The 26,375-nt window shown below is 35.5% G+C and overlaps 1 protein-coding gene across 1 annotated transcript in view; it reads left to right on the plus strand.

The window, feature by feature from the left end:
* The window catches only part of ZGRF1 (zinc finger GRF-type containing 1), a 64,207-nt gene that overhangs the window by 16,018 nt on the left and 21,814 nt on the right, over window positions 1-26,375 (plus strand). The window contains exons 7-14 of the mRNA XM_057705814.1: window positions 7,883-7,956; window positions 9,380-9,430; window positions 10,850-10,933; window positions 12,659-12,844; window positions 20,990-21,140; window positions 22,931-23,586; window positions 24,640-24,778; window positions 25,307-25,491. Of these exons, the coding sequence (XP_057561797.1) occupies window positions 7,883-7,956; window positions 9,380-9,430; window positions 10,850-10,933; window positions 12,659-12,844; window positions 20,990-21,140; window positions 22,931-23,586; window positions 24,640-24,778; window positions 25,307-25,491 (1,526 nt within the window). The remainder of the gene's footprint in view (window positions 1-7,882; window positions 7,957-9,379; window positions 9,431-10,849; window positions 10,934-12,658; window positions 12,845-20,989; window positions 21,141-22,930; window positions 23,587-24,639; window positions 24,779-25,306; window positions 25,492-26,375) is intronic.

Raw genomic sequence — 26,375 nt, forward strand, 5'->3', positions numbered from 1 at the left:
CCTTTGTTATACAACAACTTCCCACTGACTCTTTTACAGTTGGTAGTATATATATGTCTGTGCTACTCTCTCGCTTCTTCTCAGTTTCCCCTTCACCCCCCGCCCCCTCCCATACCTCAAGTTCTCCAGTCCATTCTCTGTATCTCCGTCCTTGTTCTTGTCACTGAGTTCATCAGTACCATTTTTAGATTCCGTATATGTGAGTTAGCATACAATATTTGTCCTTCTCTTTCTGACTTACTTCACTATGTATGACAGATTGTAGTTCTATCCACCTCATTACATATAGCTCCATCTCATCCCTTTTTATAGCTGAGTAATATTCCATTGTATATATATGCCACATCTTCTGTATCCATTCATTTGTTGATGGGCATTTAGGTTGCTTCCATGTCCTGGCTATTGTAAAGAGTGCTGCAATAAACATTATGGTACAAGTTTCTTTTGGGATTATGGTTTTCTTTGGGTATATGCCCAGGAGTGGGATTACTGGATCATATGGTAGTTCTAGTTGTAGTTTTTTAAGGAACCTCCAAATTGTTTTCCATAGTGGCTGTACCAACTTACAGTCCCACCAACAGTGCAGGAGAGTTCCCTTTTCTCCACACCCTCTCCAACATTTGTTGTTTCCAGACTTTGTGATGATGGCCATTCTGATTGGTGTGAGGTGATACCTCATTGTGGCTTTGACTTGCATTTCTCTGATGATGAGTGATGTTGAGCATCTTTTCATGTGTTTGTTGGCCATCTGTATGTCTTCTTTGGAGAAATGTCTATTTAGGTCTTCTGCCCATTTGTGGATTGGGTTATTTGCTTTTTTGGTATGAAGCTGCATGAGCTGCTTGTAAATTTTGGAGGTTAATCCTTTGTCCGTTGTTTCATAGGCAATTATTTTTTCCCATTCTGAGGGTTGCCTTTTAGTCTTGTTTATGGTTTCTTTTGCTGTGCAAAAGCTTTTATGTTTCATGAGGTCCCATTCGTTTATTCTTGATTTTATTTCCATGATTCTAGGAGGTGGGTCAAAAAGGATGTTGCTTTGATGTATGTCAAAGAGTGTTCTGCCTATGTTTTCCTCTAGGAGTTTTATAGTGTCTGGCCTTACATGTAGGTCTTTAATCCATTTGGAGTTTATTTTTGTGTATGGTGTTAGGAAGTGTTCTAATTTCATTCTTTTACATGTTGCTGTCCAATTTTCCCAGCACCACTTATTGAAGAGGCTGTCTTTTTTCCATTGTATACTCGTGCCTCCTTTGTCAAAGAGAAGGTGCCCATATGTGTTTGGGCTTACTTCTGAGTTCTCTATTCTATTCCATTGATCTTCCTTTCTATTTTTGTGCCAGTACCATACTGTCTTGATCACTATGGCCTTGTAGTATAGTTTGAAGTCAGGAAGCCTGATTCCACCAACTCCATTTTTCCTTCTCAAGATTGCTTTGGCTATTCGGGGTCTTTTGCGTTTCCATACAAATCGTGAGATTTCTTGCTCTAATTCTGTGAAGAATGCCATTGGTAATTTGATCGGGGTTGCATTGAATCTGTAAATTGCTTTGGGTAGTACAGTCATTTTCACGATGTTGATTCTTCCAATCCAGGAACATGGTATGTCCCTCCATCTGTTTGTGTCGTCTTTGATTTCTTTCATCAATGTCTTAAAGTTTTCTGCATACAGATCTTTTGCCTCCTTAGGCAGGTTTATTCCTAGGTATTTTATTCTTTTTGTTGCAATGGTGAATGGGATTGTTTCCTTAATTTCTCTTTCTGCTCTTCCGTTGTTAGTGTATAGGAATGCAAGAGATTTCTGTGCATTAATTTTGTATCCTGCTACTTTACTAAACTCATCAATGAGTGCTAGCAGTTTTCTGGTAGAGTCTTTAGGGTTTTCTATATATAATATCATGTCATCTGCAAAGAGTGACAATTTTACTTCTTCTTTTCCAATTTGGATTCCTTTGATTTCTTTTTCTTCTCTGATGGCTGTGGCTAACACTTCCAAAACTATGTTGAATAACAGTGGTGAGAGTGGACACCCTTTTCTTGTTCCTGTTCTTAGAGGGAATTCTTCCAGTTTTTCTCCATTGAGAACAATGTTGGCTTTTGGTTTGTCATATATGGCTTTTATTATGTTGAGGTAATTTCCTTCTATGCCCATTTTCTGGAGAGCTTTTATCATAAATGGATGTTGAACTTTGTCAAAAGCTTTTTCTGCATCTATTGAAATGATCATATGGTTTTTATCCTTCAATTTGTTGATATGATGTATCACGTTGATTGATTTGCATATATTGAAGAATCCTTGCATCCCAGGGATAAACCCCACTTGATCATGGTGTATGATTTTTTTAATGTGCTGTTGCAGTCTGTTAGCTAGTATTTTGTTGAGGATTTTTGCATCTATATTCATCAGTGATATTGGTCTGTAGTTTTCTTTTTTTGTGACATCTTTGCCTGGTTTTGGTATCAGGGTGATGGTAGCCTCGTAGAATGAGTTTGGGAGTGCTCCGCCTTCTGCAATATTTTGGAAGAGTTTGAGAAGGATAGGTGTTAACTCTTCTCGAAATGTTTGATAGAATTCGCCTGTGAATCCATCTGGTCCTGGGCTTTTGTGTGTTGGGAGATTTTTAATCACTGCCTCAATTTCTGTACTTGTGATTGGTCTGTTCATGGTTTCTATTTCTTCCTGGTTCAGTCTTGGAAGATTGTATTTTTCTAAGAATGTATCCATTTCTTCCAGGTTATCCAATTGATTGGCATATAGTTGCTTGTAGTAGTCTCTCATGATGTTTTGTATTTCTGAGGTGTCCGTTGTTACTTCTCCTTTTTCATTTCTAATTCTGTTGATTTGCATCTTCTCCCTTTTTTTCTTGATGAGTCTGGCTAATGGTTTATCCATTTTGTTAATCTTCTCAAAGAACCAGCTTTTAGTTTTATTTATTTTTCTTATGGTTTCTTTCCTTTCTTTTTCATTTATTTCTGCTCTGATCTTTATGATTTCTTTCCTTCTGCTCACTTTGGGGTTTCTTTGTTCTTCTTTCTCTAGTTGTTTTAGGTGTAAGGTTAGGTTGTTTATTCGATCATTTTCTTGTTTCTTAAGGTAGGACTGTATTGCTATAAACTTCCCTCTTAGAACTGCTTTTGCTGCATCCCATAGGTTTTGGGTTGTTGTGTTTTCATTGTCATTTGTTTCTAGATATTTTTTGATTTCCTCTTTGATTTCTGTAGTGATTCCTTGGTTGTTTAAGAGTGAATTGTTTAGCATCCATGTGTTTGTATTTTTTGCAGTTTTTTTCCTGTAATTGATATCTAGTCTCATGGCGTTGTGGTCTGAGTAGATGCTTGATATGATTTCAATTTTCTTGAATTTGCTGAGGTTTGATTTGTGACCCAAGATGTGATCTATCCTGGAAAATGTTCCGTGTGCACTTGAGAAGAAAGTGTAGTCTGTCGTTTTTGGATGGAATGTCCTATAAATATCAATGAAGTCGAGATGGTCTCATGTGTCATTTAAAGCTTGTGTGTCTTTATTTATTTTCTGTTTGGATGATCTGTCCATTGATGTAAGTGGGGTGTTCAAGTCTCCCACTATAATTGTGTTACTGTCGATGTCCCCTTTTAGGGCTGTTAGCATTTGCCTTATGTATTGAGGTGCTCCTATATTGGGGGCATAGATATTTACCATTGTGATATGTTCTTCTTGGATGGATCCCTTGATCATTCTGTAGTGCCCTTCCTTGTCTCTTTTAATAGTCTTTACTTTCAAGTCTAATGTGTCTGATATGAGTATTGCTACTCCAGCTTTCTTTTGACTTCCATTTGCATGGAATATCTTTTTCCATCCCTTCACTTTCAGTCTATATGTATCCCTTGGTCTGAAGTGGGTTTCTTGTAGGCAGCATATAGAAGGGTCTTGTTTTTGTATCCATTCAGCCAGTCTGTGTCTTTTGGTTGGAGCATTTAATCCATTTACATTTCAAGTGATTATTGACATGTGTGTTCCAATTACCATTTTCTTAATTGTTTTGGGTTTGTATTTGTAGGTGTTTTCCTTTTCTTGTGTTTCCTACTTAGAGAAGTTCCTTTAGCACTTGTTGTAAGGCTGGTTTGGTGGTGCTGAATTCTCTTAACTTTTGCTTGTCTGGAAAGCTTTTGATTTCTCCCTCAAATCTGAATGAGATTCTTGCTGGGTAGAGTATTCTTGGCTGTAGGTTTCTCTCTTTCAGGACTTTCAGTATATCCTGCCATTCCCTTCTGGCCTGCAGAGTTTCTGTAGAAAGGTCAGCTGTTATCCTGATGGGTTTTCCCTTATATGTTGTTTGTTGCTTTTCTCTTGCTGCTTTTAATATTTTTTCTTTGTGTTTAATTGTCGTTAGTTTGATTAATATGTGTCTTGGTGTATTTCTCCTTGGGTTTATTCTGTATGGGACTCTGTGCTTCTTGGACTTGGTGAATTATTTCCTTTCCCATGTTGGGGAAGTTTTCCACTAGAACCTCTTCAAATATTTTCTCAGACCCTTTCTTGTTTTCTTCTTCTTCTGGGATGCCTATAATTCGAATGTTGGTACGTTTAAGGTTATCACTGAGGTCTCTGAGGCTGTCTTCTAGTCTTTTTATTTTTTTTTCTTTTTCCTGCTCTGTGGCGTTTATTTCTCCCATTCTATCTTCCAACTCACTTATTCGTTCTTCTGCCTCAGTCATTCTGCTGGTTAGAGCATCTAGAGTATTTTTAATTTCAGTTATTTTGTTATCCATTGCTGTTTGTTTTTCTGAGTTCTTATGAACTCTTTCTTGTACTTTCTCTATTTTGTTATCGAGATTTTGTATCATTTTTACTATAATTACTCTAAATTCTTTTTCAGGCATTTTTCCTATTTCCTCCTCATTTATTTGGTCTTGTGGGTTTTTTTCCTGCTCCTTTTCCTGCATGGTGTTTCTTTGTTTCCTCATGGTTGTCCAAGCTTTTGGGGTTGCTTGTCCTGGCGATAGAGGTGTTTATAGAAGACTGTCCAAGCCTCAGACTAATGTCCAAGTATTGGATTAAATGAATATTCAGTCTGCTGGTGTTGGAGGGTTGCCTGCAGAGGTGGGGGGCCAGCTGTGGCTCACCAAGGAGGTAGGGACACTGGCAGCAGGCGTTTTTTGGAAGAGTTCTTTATAGATGAGAAATAGCCCTTTACCTATGGTATATGTTGCAAATATTTTCTTTCAGTATGTCATTGATTGGGCTTTTGACTTGGCTTGTGGTATGTTGCCAATAGCATTTTTTAAAGAAAAATAATATAGGATACAATAAATATTATGTACACATGAATGTGAATGAACACTGTACTTTATGACACTCAAAAGTTAAAATTGAACTACTATTTGAATATCTCAAGGAATCCCTGAGAAAAACAGGAATAAATTATTGTACCTAGTAAAATGTCTCTTTAAAATGTAGTAAAATTTGATGACTATTATAACAGTTTATTTTCTAAAAAATTAAAAATAAGAAAAAAACGTATTGAAAAATAAATATGGGATCGAACACGGGTTTGATCCCTGGTCCAAGAAGATCCCATATGCCGTGGAGCAACTAAGCCCGTGAGCCACAACTACTGTGCCTGTGTGCTGCAACTACTGAAGCCCACGCACCTAGAGCCTGTGCTCTGCAACAAGAGAAGCCTCCGCACTGAGAAGCCTGTGTGCTGCTATGAATAGCCCCCACTCACCACAACTAGAGAAAGCCTGAGCACAGCAACGAAGACCCAGCACAGCCAAAGAAAAAAAAAGTCTTTAAAAAAAAAAAGAAAGAAAAATAAATATAGGTAGATGTCGTCATGCAATATCATATAAGGATATAAATTCCTAATGTGAAGATTTATGAATTACAGAATTTAGTTTTGTAAATAAAAAAGAAATTTATTCTTTTTTCTCATGAAGTTGGGAAAGAGGATTACAGTTTATTCTCATTATTTGTGGAAATTATGTTCTGTAAAGTTACCAGACAGTGAATTAGTGAACAATAGGTCATTGCTTTTAGGAGAAATGCAGGGTTAGCTTCCTTCAAATCTCTGGTTACAACATTTTCATCAACTGATCAGTTCAAAACCTTGTATTTTGTGTGTTTCCATTTACAGATGCCTTATTTAATATATTGGTGATTAACACTGAACTTATGACAAACAGCACTGTAACTAAGTCATGCCTGAATGAAACTTAACACATTTTCTACATAAGGGACATCACAGCCTTCTTGCACTAAGGAACACTAGGCAGCACTATGCTTGAGGAACATTTTAAATAGCAAAGTCAGCAATAGAAAGCCCCAAAATATGAAAAATGTACTAAATAGATCACAAAAAGGACACTTGTTTGTAGCATGAGAGCTGAAATTAGAAGGCGAAATGTTGCCTTGTTCTACATCAGCTGGAAATGTGCATGTCAATCAACTCATTTTTTGTAGCTCTGCATGTCTGCAGATGACCTCAGAAACAGTATTGATTTGGGGGTTAAAAATAAATTTTAGCAAGTGGGCAGAATCTGTGAATAATGAGGATTGACTGCATTTTCTGACAAATACATTTCTCTAAAAATAAGTTGGCTTTCTTGAGACAATGAGGAAATGGAATTTTTTATTGGAATACAATACATGACTTCATGGATTTTAATATAGAATTAGAGAAGGATCAGTTTTACCACCATTTTAGGATGTGTGAAAGTATTAAAACATTTTCTCCAATATGTTAAAGTTTTTGTGAGATGACTGGATATATTTAAGAAATGTTAATTTAGAAGTTTATTCTTGGGTGAAGGCAGTAAAGGAAAAAATAGTTTTCATCCAGTGCCTTTTAAAAATTCTTTTTATAAATAACCTCAAGTTCCAAAATCCACTTATTTTTGTTTCATTTAATATAGTCTGAATGTTTACAGGAAAGTAATGAAACCAGGAATAACAATTGGCAATAAGTAAAGTTTATACTGGATATAGCTATGTTTTTTTAACAGTAGTAATCACTTTAAAATTATAGTCTTATTGGTGACTTTATTATTATTATTTTTTAAACAGTCAACTCGATAGCAAGAAGTTTTTTTGTTTTTTGTTTTGTTTATTTATTTATTGGCTGCATTGGGGTCTTCGTTGCTGCACGCGGGCTTTCTCTAGTTGCGGTGAGCGGGGGCTCCTGTTTGTTGCAGTGCGCAGGCTTCTCAGTAGAGTGGCTTCTCTTTTTGTGGAGCACGGGCTCTAGAGCACAGGCTCAGTAGTTGTGGTGCATTGGCTTAGTTGCACCGTGGCGTGTGGCATCTTCCTGGACCAGGGATTGAACCTGTGTGCCCTGAATTGGCAGGCAGATTCCTAACCACTGCGCCACCAGGGAAGCCCGTTATTGGTGATTTTAGAAGAAAGTGAGATTATTGAATTTCTTTTAAGAAAAAAAATCCCATTTTAAACAGATAGCTGATAAGGTGGTTTGGCCTAGCCGCCCTGTCCTTTCCACCCTGCAGGCTTGCCAGCTTTGTTGTCTCAGAGCCTACACTTGTTCTGCCTTTCGCTTGAACACCTTTACCCCTGGATAGGTGGTTTTTTGTCTTCAGGTTTCAGCATAAATGTTACTTCCTGTGAGAGATCTCTCCAGATCATCCTGCTAAAATTACTCTGTCTCATAACACCCTGTGTTATGAAACCCCTTTGTATCACAGTATGAATATATTTGTCTTCTGTGTCCCTTTCTTTTGAAGGGATATTACTTGTTTTGTTCACTGTGGTTTCCCCAGTCCCTGGCATACTGTATTTTGAAAATAATTGTTATATTCTTTGTTACACTCAGTTTTAGAAATAAATTTTTTAAAAATTTAGAGCACTGCTATTTTTATGATGAGTAAGATCATTGGGTTTTGTCCATTATAGCTAGGAAACCATTGACTACAGTAGTTTCACAAGCTGTACCAAAGTCTCCTCATCTGAACCAGGATCCTCAACAGGTACATTTTTTTTCTGTTAGTATATTTATTATTTTGATATAGAATGTTCTATAATTTGTAATGGTATTATAGAAATACAGAGGGTTTGAAGCTATCTTGATTCACAACCTCCCCTGTATCTCAAGTGATTTTTTTTATTGCATCACTCAGCTAAAAGAAGTACCTAGCAGGTCCATTTATTTAATTAGTATTAAAAACTTATAAGCATCATGTCCTAGTAACTTGGCAAGCATTTTGTTGTTGGTTTTTTTTCCAGTTTTATTGAGATATAATTGACAATGTAACATTGTATTAGTTTAAGAAGTAAGCATAACTTGATAAATGCATATATTGTGAAACGATTACAATAGCATTTTATTTTTAAATTAACACAGTTACTAATGGAATGCATGCAATTGTTGGGCACTGTCAAACTTCTCAAAGCTTGGAACAGATTCAGTGTCTAGGTCCACATTGATTTTTGCATGGTAATTAATTTTTATTATAGCAATTTCCTAAAACCCAGCTTCACAAAGATATGATGTCATTGACAAAAATGACACAAGATCTGATGTTGAAACTGAACTACCTTGAGTTAGTAGTTTTCTCAGTTTCTGACATGTCTAATGACGTTGTTTCCCTTAAATTTAAAACATCTTGTGGAGACCCTGTTGAGTTCACTGTGGCACCCCCAAAGTACCTTGTTACACCATTTTGGGAACCATGCAAATAATATAAAAAGTACTAGTACTAATTAGGATGCATAGAAATTCTAGAATAAATTATCTGCATTAGTGTTTCTCAGTGAAGATGCTTTTAGCATTTTTGAAGAGACAGTTCTTTCCTTGTTTCATTTACCCCCAGTTTGTATCATATTCTATTTTCCATGTTACTGGTTTTTTTTTACTAGTATAATTTTTTCCTCCTTTTTTTTTAAATACAGAAACAAAGAAAAAATAAAACTTTTTTTTACCTATTTTTAAAAATATAGTTAGATTGATGGGTCAAATAGTTTTATATCCTTTCTCCTTAGTATCATATTGTATTTTCTCACGTTATTAAAAACTCTTATTAAACATACCTTTTAAAGGTTACTTATTTCATCTTGTGAATATCCTATGCTTTGGACAAACAGTTCCTTGTCTTGGACATTTAGATTATGTCCAGCATTTTGCTTTTGTAAATAAAACTTTAGTAGATATTTTTGCACATAAATTACTATTTACATTTTAGTTGTTTCCTTAGATTTGATTCCCGGAAGTGGAACTGATAACTTGAAAAGTCAAGAACAACTTTCTTAGATTATTGATATAAATCAAATCAAAATATTTATTTCTTTGAATATTAGTAATGGTGTCCTTATATTTCTTATGTCTAAAAAATTTATATTTTATTTTCTAACTTACTATTACCTTTTGGCTTCTATTAATGTTCTATTCCTAAGATAATAAAAGAAAATGAAGTTGAACCAAGTGAATCACTTCAGTCTTTGCAGGTGAGTTAACTTTTAAAATGTAACGTAGCCAGAAATTGTATTTGTATATATAGGTCTGGCATGTGTTATTTGTATTTTATATTGCCAGTTTTCAAATTTATTTGTAATTAGTTACCCTTTTATACTCATTTAGATGAGCCTACTGTCTTGTATAAATGTCTTGTGTAGTCAGTAGCATTTGGTTAAATAAATCTTTTATCATAAAGCTAAGTTTGCAGACTGGCAAGCATTACCTAATCCAAGAATTGTCATTGACAATTACAGCTGCATCTGCAGGCTCTGTTGCCCAAAACAGTACAAAACAAAACAAAATCCATCGTGGTGACTCAATCATTTTTCCCCCTTATATTACAAGATCAAATATATAAAATAGTGAACAGTCGGCAGCTGCTTACAAATGATCACATTCTTAGTTTTTTTTTCCACTTGAAAACAATACAGCTTAAACTTTTTCAAAGATAATTATCACAAAGTATAAATTGCAAATTAACGCTATCACTGTTTTCCCCTCCAGGATGGTTCTAGTTTTCTTGCTACAACTCTCTGAAACAAACTCTTCATACACACTAGTGCTAGAAGGAACTTTCAAAACTTAAAAGTTAGGGTGCTCTTTCAGGATATACTTAATGCCACCTTCACATTATTTCTGTAAGTGTAATTAGTCACACATAGCAAAGAAGCTAGAAGATACTATATGCTAATTAATTTTTTAAACTCACTACATTCAAAAATGCTAGTTCTAAAATATGAGTTGAATGTTTTTAAGAGATACTCAATTGGCAGTTGTGCTTACATATAGAATTATAAAAGGAAAAGGACCGTTTTTTAAATAAATACACTCTTTTACCTCTTTTAGTGACAAATTTTTTCTCCATATTTATTAAACATAAAAAAATTACTTCTACAGTTGAGTTCATTTTCTGAGTCTGTAATTCATATTAGAAATTATGGTTATTTTATATAGTTACTTGATAAACTAAAAATGACTGCTGTTGCCTGTATCTTGTGTTTTATGCTTGCTGGAAGATGATTTATTCTTTAAACAAATGGTTACACTTTTTATAACTTTTCCTCCTTTAATTTCACACTACTTTTTGAATTAAATAATCTGCATTAACATAAATATTAGTATGGGATTTATAACATACCCAACAATGTTAAAAGAATTGAATTAAAAGTTTAGAATTTGAATTTTCTAATATGCTGAGTTTTTAAATTAACTAGTATAGTACTTTCTCTGCTAGAGCACTCCTTTGCCAGGGGTAGCTTATTGTATGTATGTATAGAGAGAAGCAAGATAGAGATGATAAGTATGTTTTCAAAGGGCAAACTTTTAAGTTTGGGGAGTATTTTCCCATCAAACTCATAAATACCTACAAAACTATTTTAGCTAACACACTTATTGATATTTTATCCTAGTTCTTTTCCTCGGGCAATGAAGAAGAGACTGCTTTTCTAGCTGTTATTCCTAAACAACTGGAGAGAGAAACCTGTGACCCCAAGGTAAAATTTGTGAAGAATTGATTTTCTAAGCCACTGTGTTTTCCTGCTGTTTTTTATACAACTGTCAGAGTTTTCATAGGCAGAAGGTTAGTAAGCAAAATGAATTAACCTGGTTTTAAGAACAAGAGACACTAACGACTCCTACCCCTTTTTTTGGCCTTGGGCCCTCTCTCTATTACTCATGAACTAATAATGCATTATGTACACATGGGATACCCTAGGGATTGGACACAAAGATGATGTGAAGTACAGTTAATGAATGTTCTGTGCAGAACAAAGTGAAGATGTTTATAGCTTTTAATTTACTATAGTTTATTTCACAACTTTTACTTCAGGCTGAGTGGACAGAAGTATACATAACCCAGGCTCTAAGTAGTGCTACCCACTCCACAGCAAAAATTGATAGAGACAACAGCATACATATGGTTGGGTTTTGTAAATAGTGATTCTATTCTTAAAACTCAACAGACCTCTGGAAAAGATCTACATAGCAGCAAAGAAAGCAAAGCCTCTGTTTGCTTGTAGAGAATTTGTATTCCACATCAAACAAAGCAGAAATATACAGTCTTTAAAGGTTTAGACTTTTTAAAATTGATATATGTTATGTTTTAAAATTCAGAATAATGTTTTCAACAAAACTCTTGTTTCAGAGGCATTTTAGTTCCTTTCAAATGTGTGATTTAGTATCTTCGTTTTTAAATAAGAGAATATTCAGATTATGAATTGTCATTTTGTTAATTTATCAGTTAGAAATAAATTCATTCTTTACGTACGTTCCTTTGGCTCTATGCACTCTTATTTTTCCACATTCTGGGTAGGTTTTGTCACCCTGTATAGAGTAAAAATCCTAGAACCCTCAAGAGGGCAGCAGAGAAAGCCATTTGCAGTCTGAAAGCAGACCAAGTAAGTCTCTGAGAGGGTGAAAGCACCCTTCTGAGGTAGACGTCTGTCTTGGTACTCTTAGGCCTTTGTTCTCAGAGCTGTAGGATCAAATCATCTGGGAGGCTGAGAGTCCAGCATCCCTCTTGCAAATAATATCTTGCCTGATTGTTTACAAAACCCTTAAAGGGAAATGCTTCCTCTGCTCCTTCCTGTTATCATGTTTTACTGATTGCCTCCTGTATTCCAAGCATGGTGTTAAATGCAGGTGATACCCTGATGAAGAGTCTCTGCCCTCAAGGAGCTTGCAGTAGTTAGTATACAGATAAGAAGAAACTTCATTGTAGTGTAATGTGATGTCTATAATGGAAAGTTGGGAATTCCCTGGCGGTCCAGTGGTTAGGACTCCACACATTCACGGCGAAGGGCCTGGCTTCCTCTCTGGTCAGGGAACTAAGACCCCACAAGTCGCGCAGCATGGCCAAAAAAAAAAAAAAAAAAAGAAAGAAACTTGTGTAATGTATAGTGGAGGCGTAGAGAAAGGAGCACCTGTGTCTTTCTGGGTTAATCAGCCCATTATCACTACACTCCTTGTGTTTGTAATAAAAAAAAAAATCATATCTATTAATATTGACCTCAAATGCAGTTAAATCACGGCACTTTAGTCTACCCTTAACATGTTTTAGGATAATAGGAATATTTCCTGGTTTTCAATATTAATCTCTTAGTAATTATTTACATTAACTGATATTTAATACAAAGCTGAATTATGCATTATTTTCTTTGTGTATATGCATTGTAAATATATATACTTATGCAATACTCGTTTTTAATAATTTACTGTAGCCTGTTGAGTTTCAAGGGCACCAAGTGAAAGGATCAGCTACTAGTGCTGTGATGGTCAGAGGACACAGCTCACAGCTTGAATGCAGTCAGCTTCCAGATAGCATTGTGTATGAAAACTGCATGACAAACACTTGTTTTTTGACACCAGAGTTGCCTAGCACTTGTATGCAGATTGACTTCTTGCAGGTAAAAATATTTTTATAGTTGCATTTTGCCAAATCATTTTCTTTATGTCAGTACTAAATTTTGTAAACAGAGTATATTTAAATCTTTGTACAGTTGTAAGTTAAAGTTTAGTAAATTGACAAGAAGCATCATAGCTTAAGTCAAACTAAATAAGGCAGAAATATTTGAAAGTTTTATTGCCTTTTTCGGATCAGGAATTTAAAGGATCACTTTTCACTTCAGAGAATAGTAGGAATTCATGACAAGAGCAGATAGGCAGATTACATATAGAAAATGTATTCAATAGCTAGTAGATTTCTTTTTCCTTCTAATATCCACCCCTCTCCTTGCTAAGTATGACACCAAGTACCTCTCATTGCTACCAAATGGAGGAGGTTATGGAGAAAGGATGTATGCGTGTATTTGAAACAGTATCTATTAAAAAGATTTTTAAAAAAATTTTCCCTTTTTTATTAAAGCATAATGCACATACAAAATAAGCACACAGACCATTAGTACTCAGCTCAATAACTACTGCAAGGTGCACACACCCACGTAACCTCCACCCTTAAGAAATAGAGCGTTACCAGCATCTCAGAAGGCCCTTCTGCCCCCTTTCAATCACTGCCCCTTCCATTCTCCCCAATTAGTTTTGCTTTTAAAACTTTATATAGATAGAGTAAGACACAGTGTATTTTTTGTGTCTGGCTTCTTTTGTTGATCGTTGCAGTTTTGAAATTCATCCAGGTTGTTGCTTATGGCTGTAGTGTATTCATTTTCATTGCCAGTGTAAGATTCCATTGTGTAAATACACCCAGTATGCTCTTCAGTTGTTTGGGTCGTTTCCATTTGGAGGTTATTCCAGATAATACTGCTGTGAACGTTCATGTACTGTCATGTACTGTCATGAATGTGTACACACATGACATGCTTCCGTTAGTTACACCACCTAGAAGTGTGTTTGAGTCATTAGATATGCATGTCTTTACTTTTAGTAGATAATGTCAAACTGCTTTCTAAAATGGTTATTAGAGTTTTTATTTTCTATCAGGAATGTATGAGAGTCCCCATCACTCTACATCTTCATTAACACTTGGTGCTGACAGTTTTTGTTTTAAATTTTCGCTATTCTGGTGGGTATGTAGTGCTATTTCATTGCATTTTCCTGCCTAACAGTGAGGTTGGGACCTTTTCATATATTCTTATCCTTCTCTGTATCCTTTCTCATGAAGCGTTTGCTAAACTTTCTTCCCAATTTTTAATTGATGTACTTATCTTCCCTGACTCTGACTTATCTTTCACTCTTGATGCTTTTGATGAATGGAAGTTTATAATTTTCAATACAATTTATCTTGTTTCCTTTCTGATTAGTGCTTCTTTGTCTCATTTCAGAAGTCTTTCTCTACCCCAGCGTCATAAAGATATTCTCTCATGTTGTCTTGTAGAAGCCTGATTATTTTGCCTTTCACATTGTAATCTATAATTCACCTATAAATGATTTTTATGTATTGAGATACAGATAAAGTTTTGTATTTTTTCCCATACGGACATCCAGTTGATCTAGCACCATTTATTGAAAAGACTGTCTTTTCTCCATTCCTTTGCACTTCTCACCTTGCCATAAATCAGATGTCCATATGTTTGGGGTCTGTTTTTGGTTTCTATTCTGATTCATTGGTCTGGAGTTTTAGAAGTCTTTTTGTCTTATAAAGTATGTATTTTCATGCATTTTAAATCTTCTCACCTTGTTCTTAGCTTTTTGAATTTTTGCATATAGTACATTTTAGAATTAGCTTAACAGTTTCCACACGTACACATAAACATGTTAGGAATTTGATTGGAATTTCATTGCGTACATAGATCTTAGGGAGCATCAACATTTTTGTAATAATTGATTTTGCAATTTTGCAAAAAATACTTTATTTTCAATATTGTAATAATATATCCCTCTATTTCAGTCTTCTTTAATTTCTCCCAATAATGTTTTACAGTTTTGATATAGAGGTTCTCTGTATGTTATTTGTATGTTTGATTTGTAGGAACTCTTCCTATGTTAAGAAAATTTCTGTCATTTTTCCAAATTTACTAGTGTTTTGACTCTATTTATGATTTTTTCCAGAAATTCATTTTTAATATTTGTGTAAGCAGATCTATTAGTGTTTTCTTTTGTGGTTTCTGGAGCCCAGAACTCTTTTTTGGGGGGCGTGGAGGGCTGTGCTGTGGCAGTAGAAGCATGGAGTCCTAACCACTGGACTGCCAGGCAAGTCCCTGGAGCCCAGAACTCTTGTCTTCATTTAATGCTTCTTATTAATAAATCTTGATACTTTTATTAGCTGTTGTCATGGTTTTACATTATCTTTAGCATGAGCTAATTATTAGAGTGACTATGTTAAGTAAAATAAGTTATTTGTGAATTCCTCCTCTGTATTCTCCCAGACTCCTAGTATAGCTATATCATAATTTTTAGATAAATAGATATCAACATTTTCATTATTATAAATGTTTTAATATTTTTACTGCTGAGCCAATTAGTATACATTTTCTTTCTTTTATAATTTTTGAGTTTTTTTTCTTAGTTTGTGATTTAAAAAAAATTTGCTTAGTGGTCTTTGAATATTGGGATAAAGATTTTCCCACACCCTCCAGAATTTTATAAAATGCTCTTCAATACAGGAATCCACACAAATTCATCAGGTAATCTGTGTTAGTTGCTTTTTTTCCTAGGTCTTCCATCTGTCCACTGTAATCTGCATCATCTTGTGAAAGCCCTTTGCCTCTTTCCTAGCATGGGTTGTCAATATCTTGAACAAATTGCCTTTTTTTCTTGTTTTTCTAGAGCACATCTTGAGTACCTCCTAAGAAAGAGAGCATGGGAGGCTTGGGGGGCTTTACATGTTGAAAATGTTTTTATTCTGTTCTTACACTTGATTGATAGTTCACGTGAGTACAGAATTTGGATATGATGTTTCTTTTCTTTTTAAATTTAAATTTAATCATGCTTTCTCCTAGAAGTTTTAAGCATCTTTGTTCCTGGTGGTCTGAAATTTCACTGTGGTATGCCTCCCTTTAGATTTATTAATACCATATACTGGGTACTCAGTGAGTCTTTTCATCCTGTGGGTACAAGTTCACTGGTCCCATAAAAAGTTAAAAAAAAATAATTTCTTTGGTAATTTTCTCCCCACTGTTTTCTTGGTTTTTCTCTTTTAGAACTTCTGTTAAGTGTTTTCAGCCCATTGTATCCTTCTTTTTCAGCAGTCCCTGTGGACTCCAATTTCTGAGTGTTTTCATGGTTATTGGGGTTAATCCGTTTATTTCTTATTGGGCTTTCTTGTAGTAGGTACTTTGGTTTGACTTTCTTCCATATTGCTAAGCCTATACTCTTTCCCCATCCTCTTAATATATTGTAATTCAGGGTTACCATTATTTCTTAGTTTCATTAAAGGTAAGATGTGTTTCTGTTTCTCATTTCCTGTTTTTTTTGTTTTTGTTTTTGTTTTGAGAGGAGAATAAATTAGAGAAGTACTCCGTACTGAAAAAGATGTCCATTTGTTTTATTTTAAATTATTTTCACATACATCAGTATGGTCATGTTTTATATCCTGAGTTTATATAAAAAATTGTTCTAAGGCAAAATGACTAGGCTTACCAACATAGATAATAGCTTTTTGAAATAAATGTGACACATTGCTTGCACACAGCAGTCTCTGAACTTTACAGAATATCTTGCATTTCATCAAACCCTAAGATACTATCACTGATTTTAAGAAGTACCATTATATATATACCACTAAGAAAGAAGCACAATTAACATTACACAATGCTTTTTCACTGCCTTGTTTTAAATTAAAAAAGTCTTTTTTTAAATGTGGTAAAAAACATGTATCATAAAATTTACAATCTTAACCATTTTTATGTGCACACTTTGGTAATGGGAAGTATATTTACAGTGTTATGAAACAGATCTCCAGAACTCACCTTCACTTGGATTTTTAATGTTATATTTAGTGGAAGATTCTTTTAGATTTATTTGAGCAAAGAGTTTTATTGTATTTCACACTGCTTTGTTTTCTTGTCTTTCTGTGAACACAGTACTTTTTGTTCAATGCTAAATCCTAGTGTGATCTTTTTGAAGACATTTAAACAGCAGAATTGCTTAATATGTCTAATAGTAACAATGCACAAACTCATATTTAAGTGATCATTATTTGAACAGTATGACAGCTTTGCATATAGTTGCACTTGCACAGGCAAAGACAATTATGCCACAGCTGTTTCCTGTGCTGTAGAGATGTAAAAATGTCATTTTTGAGGTGCATCCCTATTTCAAAGATGTTAAGATGTAAGAAATGTGAGTCATAAGAATTGATGAAATATAATGTACTCTGCTTTCCCCGAATTGAATTGGCTTCATAACGTATTTCTTTCTGTTTCTCTGTCTCAAGTTATAACTGTAAACTCTATGCATATGTGTGTGTATATATAGGGAGAGGTAATGATAGGGATATGTACACACATTTTTTCCTAAACCGATAAATGGATCTCTATTTTCTAGTTCCCAGATGAAGAACAGTTTCCAAAAGGAGATACTAGCTTTAATATTGAAGACAATTTTCAAGTGATAGCTGAGTCTAATAAGGACTCAGCTGAAAATGATTGTAAGTAAATTATAAATAAAATATAACATTAAAAAGTTATTTGACATTGGACAAACTATTATGTAAAGATCCATGCTTTTTTTCCCCCACAGCAATTTTAGATTTCCCTCCTAAAGATTCAGAACATTTATATAATTATTTGGATTATAATTTTAAATCAACGGAGAGGACTTCGTGGGAAGCAAATAAGGTATAATGTAAACAAAAATTTTTGTTTGTTTATTTGTTTGTTTTTGGCTCTACCCCACAGCTTGTGGGATCTTAGTTTCCTGACCAGGGATTAAATCCGGGCCCCAACAGTGAAAGCGCTGAGTCCTAACCATTGGGCTGCCAGAGAATTCCCTAAACAAAATTTTAACAGGTGTGACTGAAAAATTTTGGTGGTCTTATAAGAAGTGACTCTATTAAAAACTAAAAAGATAAAAATCTTAAGAGTAGATGATTTTTTTAACATGAGCAAGAATGTTTACAAACAACCAGGCACCATTATTTTAGTAATGAAACCGCACAGAATAATTTGGTAGAATAAATAACAAAATGTGGATGACTGCTATCTTCTTTGTTATTCAGATGTTTTATTTTTTGCAATATGACATGAAATGAGAGGCATACATAATTAGAAAGGAAGAAATAGAATTAGATGAATCAATTAAAAATGAGATGTTTAAGAAGAATTTTGTAAAGGAGCTGAAAATAAGATAAACTTGAAAAGGTAAAGCTTTCCTAAACCAAATAGAAAACGTAACAGAAAAAGAGTCCCAAGAGTAGTAACAAATGATATACAATGCAATGCTTAGGCATGATCTTAACTGGAAATGTGTGGAATATGTGTGAACTTGACTATGAAATTTTACTGTGAAATATAAAATTTATGAATAAATAAGAATTCAACAGTATTTATGGACTGCCTTCTATAGATCAGGAACTTGTAAGACTTGGATATAGAGTGTTGGATAAAACAGGAATGATCTCTGTTTTTAAAGGCCAGCAGGGGAGAGAAGTGTTACTCAAGAGAACAAAGAAACTTGTTGTATAGAAAAGCTGTGAAGGTACTCTGAAATTATAGGGGCATCTAATTCATGGGTGATTAGGAAGGCTTCTCCAGCAGTGGCAGCAATAGGGGAAGAATATACCATGTAAAGAAACAGCAAGTGTAAATACCCTGTGATTGAAAAAGAGTTGATTGAGTTCAAGAATGTGAAAGGCCAAAGTAGCTGGATTGTGGAAAGTGACAGGGAAAGTGGTAATTAAATGAAATTGGGAAAGTGAGCAGGAGTAGACATACAAAGTCTTGCAGGTCTCGTTAAGAACTTTGATATTGCTCTATGTTCCACTGGGAAATCACTGAAGGGTTTTCAGCAGAAAACCTGTTACATTTTTAAAAGGTTTGGCTGGCTGCTATGTGGAAGATGGATTTGATGGGCAATGTGGTGAAACCAAGGAAAACAGTTAAGAGGAGCTGTAGATGATACTGACTTGAAGTGGAGATTGTGGCAGTGAAAGTATAGAGGAGTTGATAAATAGATTCAGATAAATTTTGGAGTTAGAAGCATGGATGTTGCTGGATTGGATGTAGAGAGTAGGGTGAAGGAAGGGGAGGAGAAAGACTCCTGGCTTTCTGATTTAACAACATGGACTGAGGTGGGCTTACTGAGTGAGTAAGATGCAAGACTGTGTTAGTTGGCTAGGGTTGCTGTAACAAAATACCACAGGATGAGTGGCTTAAACAACAAATTTGTTTTGTCACAGTCCTGGAAGGTAGAAGTTCAAGATCAAGTTTCTGGTGAGATCTCTATTCCTGGCTACCTTCTCACTATGTCCTCACATGGCCTTCCTTGGTATGTGCACATGGAGAGAGAAGGAGAGAGTGCACGCAAGCAAGAACTCTCTTGTTGTAAGGACACTAATTCTGGCAGATCAGTGCACCACTCTTACGACCTCATTTAGCCTTTACTACCTCTTAAAGGCCCTGTCTCCAAATACAGTCACGGTGGGGGACAGGGAAAGGAAGAAAGCAAAATAAAAGGTGTTGAGTCCTACTGGGGACCCTCTAAGAGGTCTATAAAACAAACTCAGAATTGCTCCCCCCTGGAGAAGGAGGAAAGTAAGGTGTTTATGTACCAATTCCCATCCTGCTTTGGCTGAAGGTTACTCCTGGGCATACTCACCACTGGGCCCTTTTGGCCTGCCCTACCTGCTGTCACAGCCCACTCCCCCAGCCACCGTCCTCAGGCCGAATGATGCACGTGCTCGAGCTAGGAAGCCTGGGACAGGTAGGGAGCAATTCCCAACTGTAGATGACCTCATGGATGGGCCAGGGAGACGTGGCCCGGACAGCAATAGCGTCTGTTACAGTGGTTAGCGGTGGAAATTTTAGGGAGTTGTCAGTGCGCTGTGCTTCCCTCCATGTGGAGGAGTCTGTCTGCAGGGAGAGAGAGAGAAGCGGACTTTCAGAGAAAGAGTCAGAGTTACGGCAGCAGTGGAAGCCCTGATTCCAGCTGGTTTTGAGGCCCAGGCCCCAGTTTTGTCTGTTCAATAGGTATTAGATTTTTTTTTTTTAAAGAAATTTATTTATTTATTTAATTGGCTGTGTTGGGTCTTTTTTGCTGTGCAAGGGCTTTCTTTTTAGTTGTGGTGAGTGCAGGCTACTCTTGGTTGTGGTGTGTGGGCTCCTCATTGCCGTGGCTTCTCTTGTTGCGGAGCATGGGCTCTAGGCGTGTGGGCTTCAGTAGTTGCAGCACATGGGCTCAATAGTTGTGGCTCATGGGCTCTAAAGCGCAGGCTCAGTAGTTGTGGCTCACAGGCTTAGTTGCTCCACGGCATGTGGGATCTTCCTGGAGCAGGGATCGAACCCATGTCCCCTGCATTGGCAGGTGGATTCTCAACCACTGCGTCACCTAGGAAGCCCGGTATTAGATTTTTAAAGTAATTAATTTCTGGGAGCAGCAAGAAAAAATACTGTTCTAAGGAGAATAACATACAGAATAATGTGACTATTCAGATGTGGAATATATCAAAAAAGTTTATTCCATTTAGGAGCAATATTTTGAAGTTTAGATCCTAGACCTGAGGACATAAAAGAAAGCTGTTCAGTCTTGCAGGAAGTTTTACATTCACAGCTCCGAACATGAGTGCTGATTAAGCCTGAGCCCCTTAGACTGGAAACTGATCTCCACAACCAAATCCCCATAACCCAGGTCAATCCAAATCAGAATCTCACCCATTTCAAATAAGTCCAATAGGTTTTATGCTCTGTATTTTACTGTTATTCTTGTTTATTTTATTTTATTTATTTATTTATTTATTTATTTATTTTTATTCTTATTTATTTTAGTGAGTTTATTCTATCCTGCCCCTTTTGGAAGAAACTTTGCTCCACTATAGCTCTACACAATGTGCTTGAAAACATTGTTTTTACAATACAGTTACTAGAATTCACTCAAATTGTAGGGGAAAAAATTCATTAAGAAGATTTTGGTCTGTAGTTTTGTCTCTTCTTTCTGGATAGGTGACATCACCAGAAGAAAAGATCTCAATGTTAAGCCCTGTTTCTACTTTATCTTTGAACTCAAGAGATGAAGACTTCACGCTAGAATTCTCTGAGGAGTCCCTGAAAGCAAGATCTTTATCTGGTGATCTTCACTTTCTCAACTTAGATAGTTGCTACCATGTGGCTCTAATCTATCTGTCCATGTAAAATGAAGTTTTTTATTTGTGAGATTGTTACTAAACTAAAAGTAATCTTGAAACCAGATTCAGTGTCTTAAGCCCTCAAGCCTTCCCACACCCTCTCTCTCCCTTTTGACTTTTTCTCTTGCAGGTGGCTCTTACTTCCAAATACAACACTCCCTTCTAGCTCTCTAGTTCCTTCTTATTTCTCCTCTCATCTTCTCATCACAGACTTCTGAAAGTGCCTTCTACCATTGCCAACACTTCTCACAGCCTGGCGCCTCTATAGCCCCTTCCCCTCCCAGGGAAAGGATTCATTGTGAATGTCTGGTCATGGTTGACCTTAGCATAACCTCTTAGTTTCCCCTCTTTTGCTTTGGGATCCTGGCAATATCAAGGAACTCTTCAACTGCTCCTACCTCAATGGCATTCTCAGGCCTCTGTGTTTTCATACATTTTGACTCTTCCCTATGACTAATTTCCTGCTTCTTGATAAGTATAATACATTCTATAGGATCCCTTTCACTAACTTTTCTTTTTCTCTCTCTTTTCTTGTAATCTCATCAATGTAGCTTCCCTTGATTCTGAAGTTATGTTGGGTGAGGGGTGAAGTTGTAGATAATTTTTTGGTCATGGGTGGATGATATAAAAATAAAAACTGTAACGTGTCTGGGTGGTTGGGTTGGAGAAGGTTTAGTGGGTGCGGTTGGTAGAGGAAACAGCTAGGAAAGAGTCAATATGGGAGGAGCGGGTATCTAAAACAAATGAAATGACAGTGGCATGTAGATGATTCTCACAGTTATACCATGAATCTTTTACTAGTTAATGAGGTTTTAACTTTTCTGTCTGTGTTGCTTGATCAGCTTTTGAGAGTTACAACATAACACTTTATAAAAGAATATCATTAACTCACCTGTTGTTCTGCTACTTTCCAAGTGTCCTTCAGCGTTTATTCTCAACAAAATAGAAACTCTGTCAAGAAGGTACATTATTATAAAATAGGAAACCATAGTATTTCAGATAAAAACTTTAAGCTTATATAGTTCCCATGCAGTATTATTCATTCTTTATTTATTCAGCAAATATTACTGCTTTTTACATTTTCAGGAATGTATCAATTACGAACGATGCTGACAGAAGAAATTATAAAACTCAGCCAAAAATCTGCCATAACATGAGTTTACCAGAGTTTAACTCTTATCACATAACAATATATCAAAATAAAGCTAAAAGTCTTTACCCTGAAGGTCAACGTATTAGTTCATGAATATAATAAATATATAAAGGAAGTTATGACACATCAATAAATAAACCTTGAACTTCAGTCTCTGGAGAAGGAATGTAAAGTTGAGAACAAAAAACTAGTTCTGGGTTCTTGTCTTAACTCTGCCAATTGGTAGTCATGTTACCTCTAGGCCTTGTTGGTGACCTCATCTGTAAAATGAGAATGATGACTCCCTTCTTGGCTATAAAGTACTTTGAAAACTAAAGTGTTATGCAAGATATAATGTAGTAATTGGGGTGTGGGGAGTTAAGTGGAAATCCTTAGCTAAGAGGGAAAAGAAAAAGAGAAGGATTTCAAGTTTATCAACCTTAAAAAAGTTTATTTTTTTGAGACTAAAACCATTAAATTTTTTTCAAGGAAATTGAGTTTTTGTTTGGTTGGTTTTTGGTACAAGGCATGTTGGTAATTTTGCTTTTTTGTATGGATGCCCACTGTTTTCTGGAGATTGGGTGATGTCTGTAATTCATTTTTATTTAATTAGCTTTTTTTTTTCAGTAATGAAAAAATCAAGTTCTCTGGAGACTAAGAACCTTCAAAGGCTTTCATTAGTAAGTAGAACCAAAGTTCCACTTATTACTTTGCCACCTGCCATCGGGCCACCTGACTTAGATTCTTGTTCATATGTAATCGACTGTGACAGGCAAGAGTCTTCTGGTTGTCCCATATTCAACTTGTGTGAAGAGTCAGAGGTTCCTTCTTTTAACTTTGGGCCTGAGGACCAAAGCGAAATTTCTTTCTCTAAAGAATCTAGGGAAGTGACTCCAAGGGATGTTTTACTTCTTGATAATATATCTACTCAAAGCAAGTGGCTGAAATATCAAAACATACTCCAGTGCAACTTGACTACTCCAAACAGAGTTGATCAGAAAGTAACAGATGGCTTCTTTGCTGAGGCTGTTTCTGAGATGCATTTTAGTGACACAGGTGAAAGACAGAGTGATGCTGTGAATGAAAGTTCTGTAGACTCTGTGCATTTGCAAATGATAAAACACGTGCTTCAACAACAGGAGCAGGATTTTAGCAGTCAAGATTTGGTTTCCAGAAAGAAGGCATTTTCTTTGAATTTAAAGCAGACTTCTAAGACTGAGGAGATTCAAAATGTGTTAGGAGAGTATGCCTGCTACAACTGCAGTGTAACAGGAGATTTACAGGTGAGGAAATGTACTAGCGTTTTCTTGGTGCATCTTTTCCAGAAGTTATTATCTGAATTTCAACAAAAGAATTGCCAAAAACATACAGGTGCAATGATTTTAGTCTTGGAGCCAATGGCTTTATTTTTTTTTAGAGTTTTCCAAAACTCTTGCTACAGTCACATCTTCTTTGACTTATGATCTTTCCTAGAGGTTGTGAACATTAAATGAAGTTATATATTTGAAAGTGTCTGGTACAGTATCTGGCACATAATAAGTACTTAAATTTAGCTCTGTTTCTACCATCACTTCCACTTCTACTAGTATTATGATTGTTTTCTATTTATTTATTTATCTATTTATTTATTTATTTATTTATTGGCTGCATTGGGTCTTTGTTGCTGCGAGTAGGCTTTCTCTAGTTGCAGAGAACGGGGGCTACTCTTTGTTGAGGTGCTCGGGCTTCTCACTGCGGTGGCTTCTCTTATTGCAGAGAGCTCTAGGCTTCTCTTATTGCAGAGAGAGCTCTAGGCGTGTGGGCTTCAGTGGTTGTGGCACCTGGGCTTAATTGCTCCATGGCTTGTGGGATCTTCCCGGACCAGGGATTGAACCCGTGTCCCCTGCATTGGCAGGTGGATTCTTAACCACTGCGCCACCAGGGAAACCCATGATTGTTTTCATTTTTCACTGTCAGCTCAGTTTTGCTGATCAGATCATTATTGGGGTATAGGTACATCTTATTATACATTGGTTACAAACAACTCTTACTCTAGTTGTAACCAGAAATAGAGATACATGATGATTCACTCACATCAGTTAAGTTTTTCCTAGCAGAAATATTTAAAAACTTATTAAGGGGCAGACAAGAAAAGTTAGTCTTATTTATCATTAAAAGTACCATGCCATAGCCTTTCTTGCTATACTTCATTTCTCATTGAAAATTAGAAAATGATTTTCATGGATTCTGTGAATCAAAAGAAAAATTTATTTTCTTTAATATATCTATGGAATTTTCTTATTAGTAAACAGTCTTTTTCTGGAGTTGTTAGAATAACTTGAATTATTCCATTTCAGGAGATAAATGACTCTGAGCTATGCTTCCCAAGTGGGCAGAAAATAAAATCTGCATATCTTCCCCAAAGGCAGATTCACATACCAGCTGTTTTTCAGTCTCCTGCTCACTATAAGCAGATTTTTACATCTTGTCTCATAGGTATGACTGATATCTTTTTATTTTATTATGATTGATTGCTGCTTAATGTAAAAAGTTTAGCTGTAAGAAAGTGCACTATCTTATTTTATGAAGTTTTACATTACATTTTCTACTTGAGATTTGTTATTTTTTATATATTTAATCCAGTTTTTGACAGTAAGTTATATTTTAATTTCAGATTGAAATTGAGTTTTAAGAGTGGGAAATGACAGCATTATCTTTTTCAAGGTGTAGTGTAAAGTTTTTTTTAAACTGGAAGTGTTACAGATGGTTTTGTTAAATTAAGTAGGAAATTTTAAGTATGGTGCATGATTAGTTTTGGAAGTTTGTTTTGTACAAGAGTAAAACTAGCCTTTTAAAAAATGGATGTTAGTATTAGGTTATAGTTTACTCTCTCAAAAGGCTGTTTTCAAATTTAGCTAATACATATCTGATAGTACATATCCGATACAAATGTGAAATTATTTTGTATTTAATTTTTATTTGTATCTATATATTTTTAAAATTATCTTTAAAAATTTTTTGTAGAGCATTTAAATATATTGCTGTTTGAGTTGGCACAAAGGTTGCACAAAGCTCTCTCAAAAGTTGACATATCATTTTACACATCATCAAATGGAGACAAACTGAAAAATGTAGAAAATAATGTGCCATCCTGCCATCATCAGCAGCCTGCAAAACTTGTCATGGTGAAAAAGGAAGGTCCAAATAAGGTATCGTTCCCTCTTCCCCTCCTTTTATGAGACTTGCTTGTCTCATGAAAGGCTTAGGTACCTATTGCTTTATAACAAGCTTGAAGAGTAAGTCTTGACTAGAAGCCTTCTGCTAGAGGCATTAGTAACTAACATATAGTAAACTCTCAATACATTTTTCCTGAAAGATGATCTGCATTTGTGGATACAAAAATATGAGTTAAGATCAATCTTCAAATTGCTTAGGAACTTGTTGCACAGTAGTGGATGGAGAGAGAGATGTAAAAGAAAATTTTATATAATACTGTAATTGACAAAGTAGGAGGGATATGCCCAAATTACAGTGAGAGCACTGAGAAGGGAACATGTCCCAACCTGAGGGCTTAGAGAATGCAGAGATGAGCCTGAAGGAAGTAAAGGTTGAAACTGGTCTACTATGTGATCCCTAGTACTAGTAACATAACCGGTAAGGCCAGGCGAATAGAAAAGCATACTGACTTAATTTATGTTGCTGATAACATTACTACGGAAGAAGTTAAGTTAGTGAAGTGTTTGTAATATTGACTGATGGTTTGTACTCGTAAGATTGTACTTTCACGCATAATAATAAAACTCTCCTCCATGGCTTGCTTATTCCACTTCATCATTAGTTGACTGTGTAAATTTGGTTTTAAATTTAGTTGTCAAAAGCAAGAATTCATAAATAATATTATAACCATAGAATAAAATATTATAGAGCCACTAAAAGTCGTTTTTTTTTTCTTTTTAAGATTATTTGATGATATGATTATCATGCTCATGGTATGTTGTTGGGTGTAAGGGTGTTATCTGAGTTTTATTTAAACCATATACATGTGTGTATCCTCGTGTGTGTGAATGCGTGCACTTATGTGAGTGAGAAAAAA

The sequence above is a fragment of the Hippopotamus amphibius genome, chromosome 13, assembly GCF_030028045.1.
Source record: "Hippopotamus amphibius kiboko isolate mHipAmp2 chromosome 13, mHipAmp2.hap2, whole genome shotgun sequence".
Lineage (NCBI taxonomy): Eukaryota > Metazoa > Chordata > Mammalia > Artiodactyla > Hippopotamidae > Hippopotamus > Hippopotamus amphibius.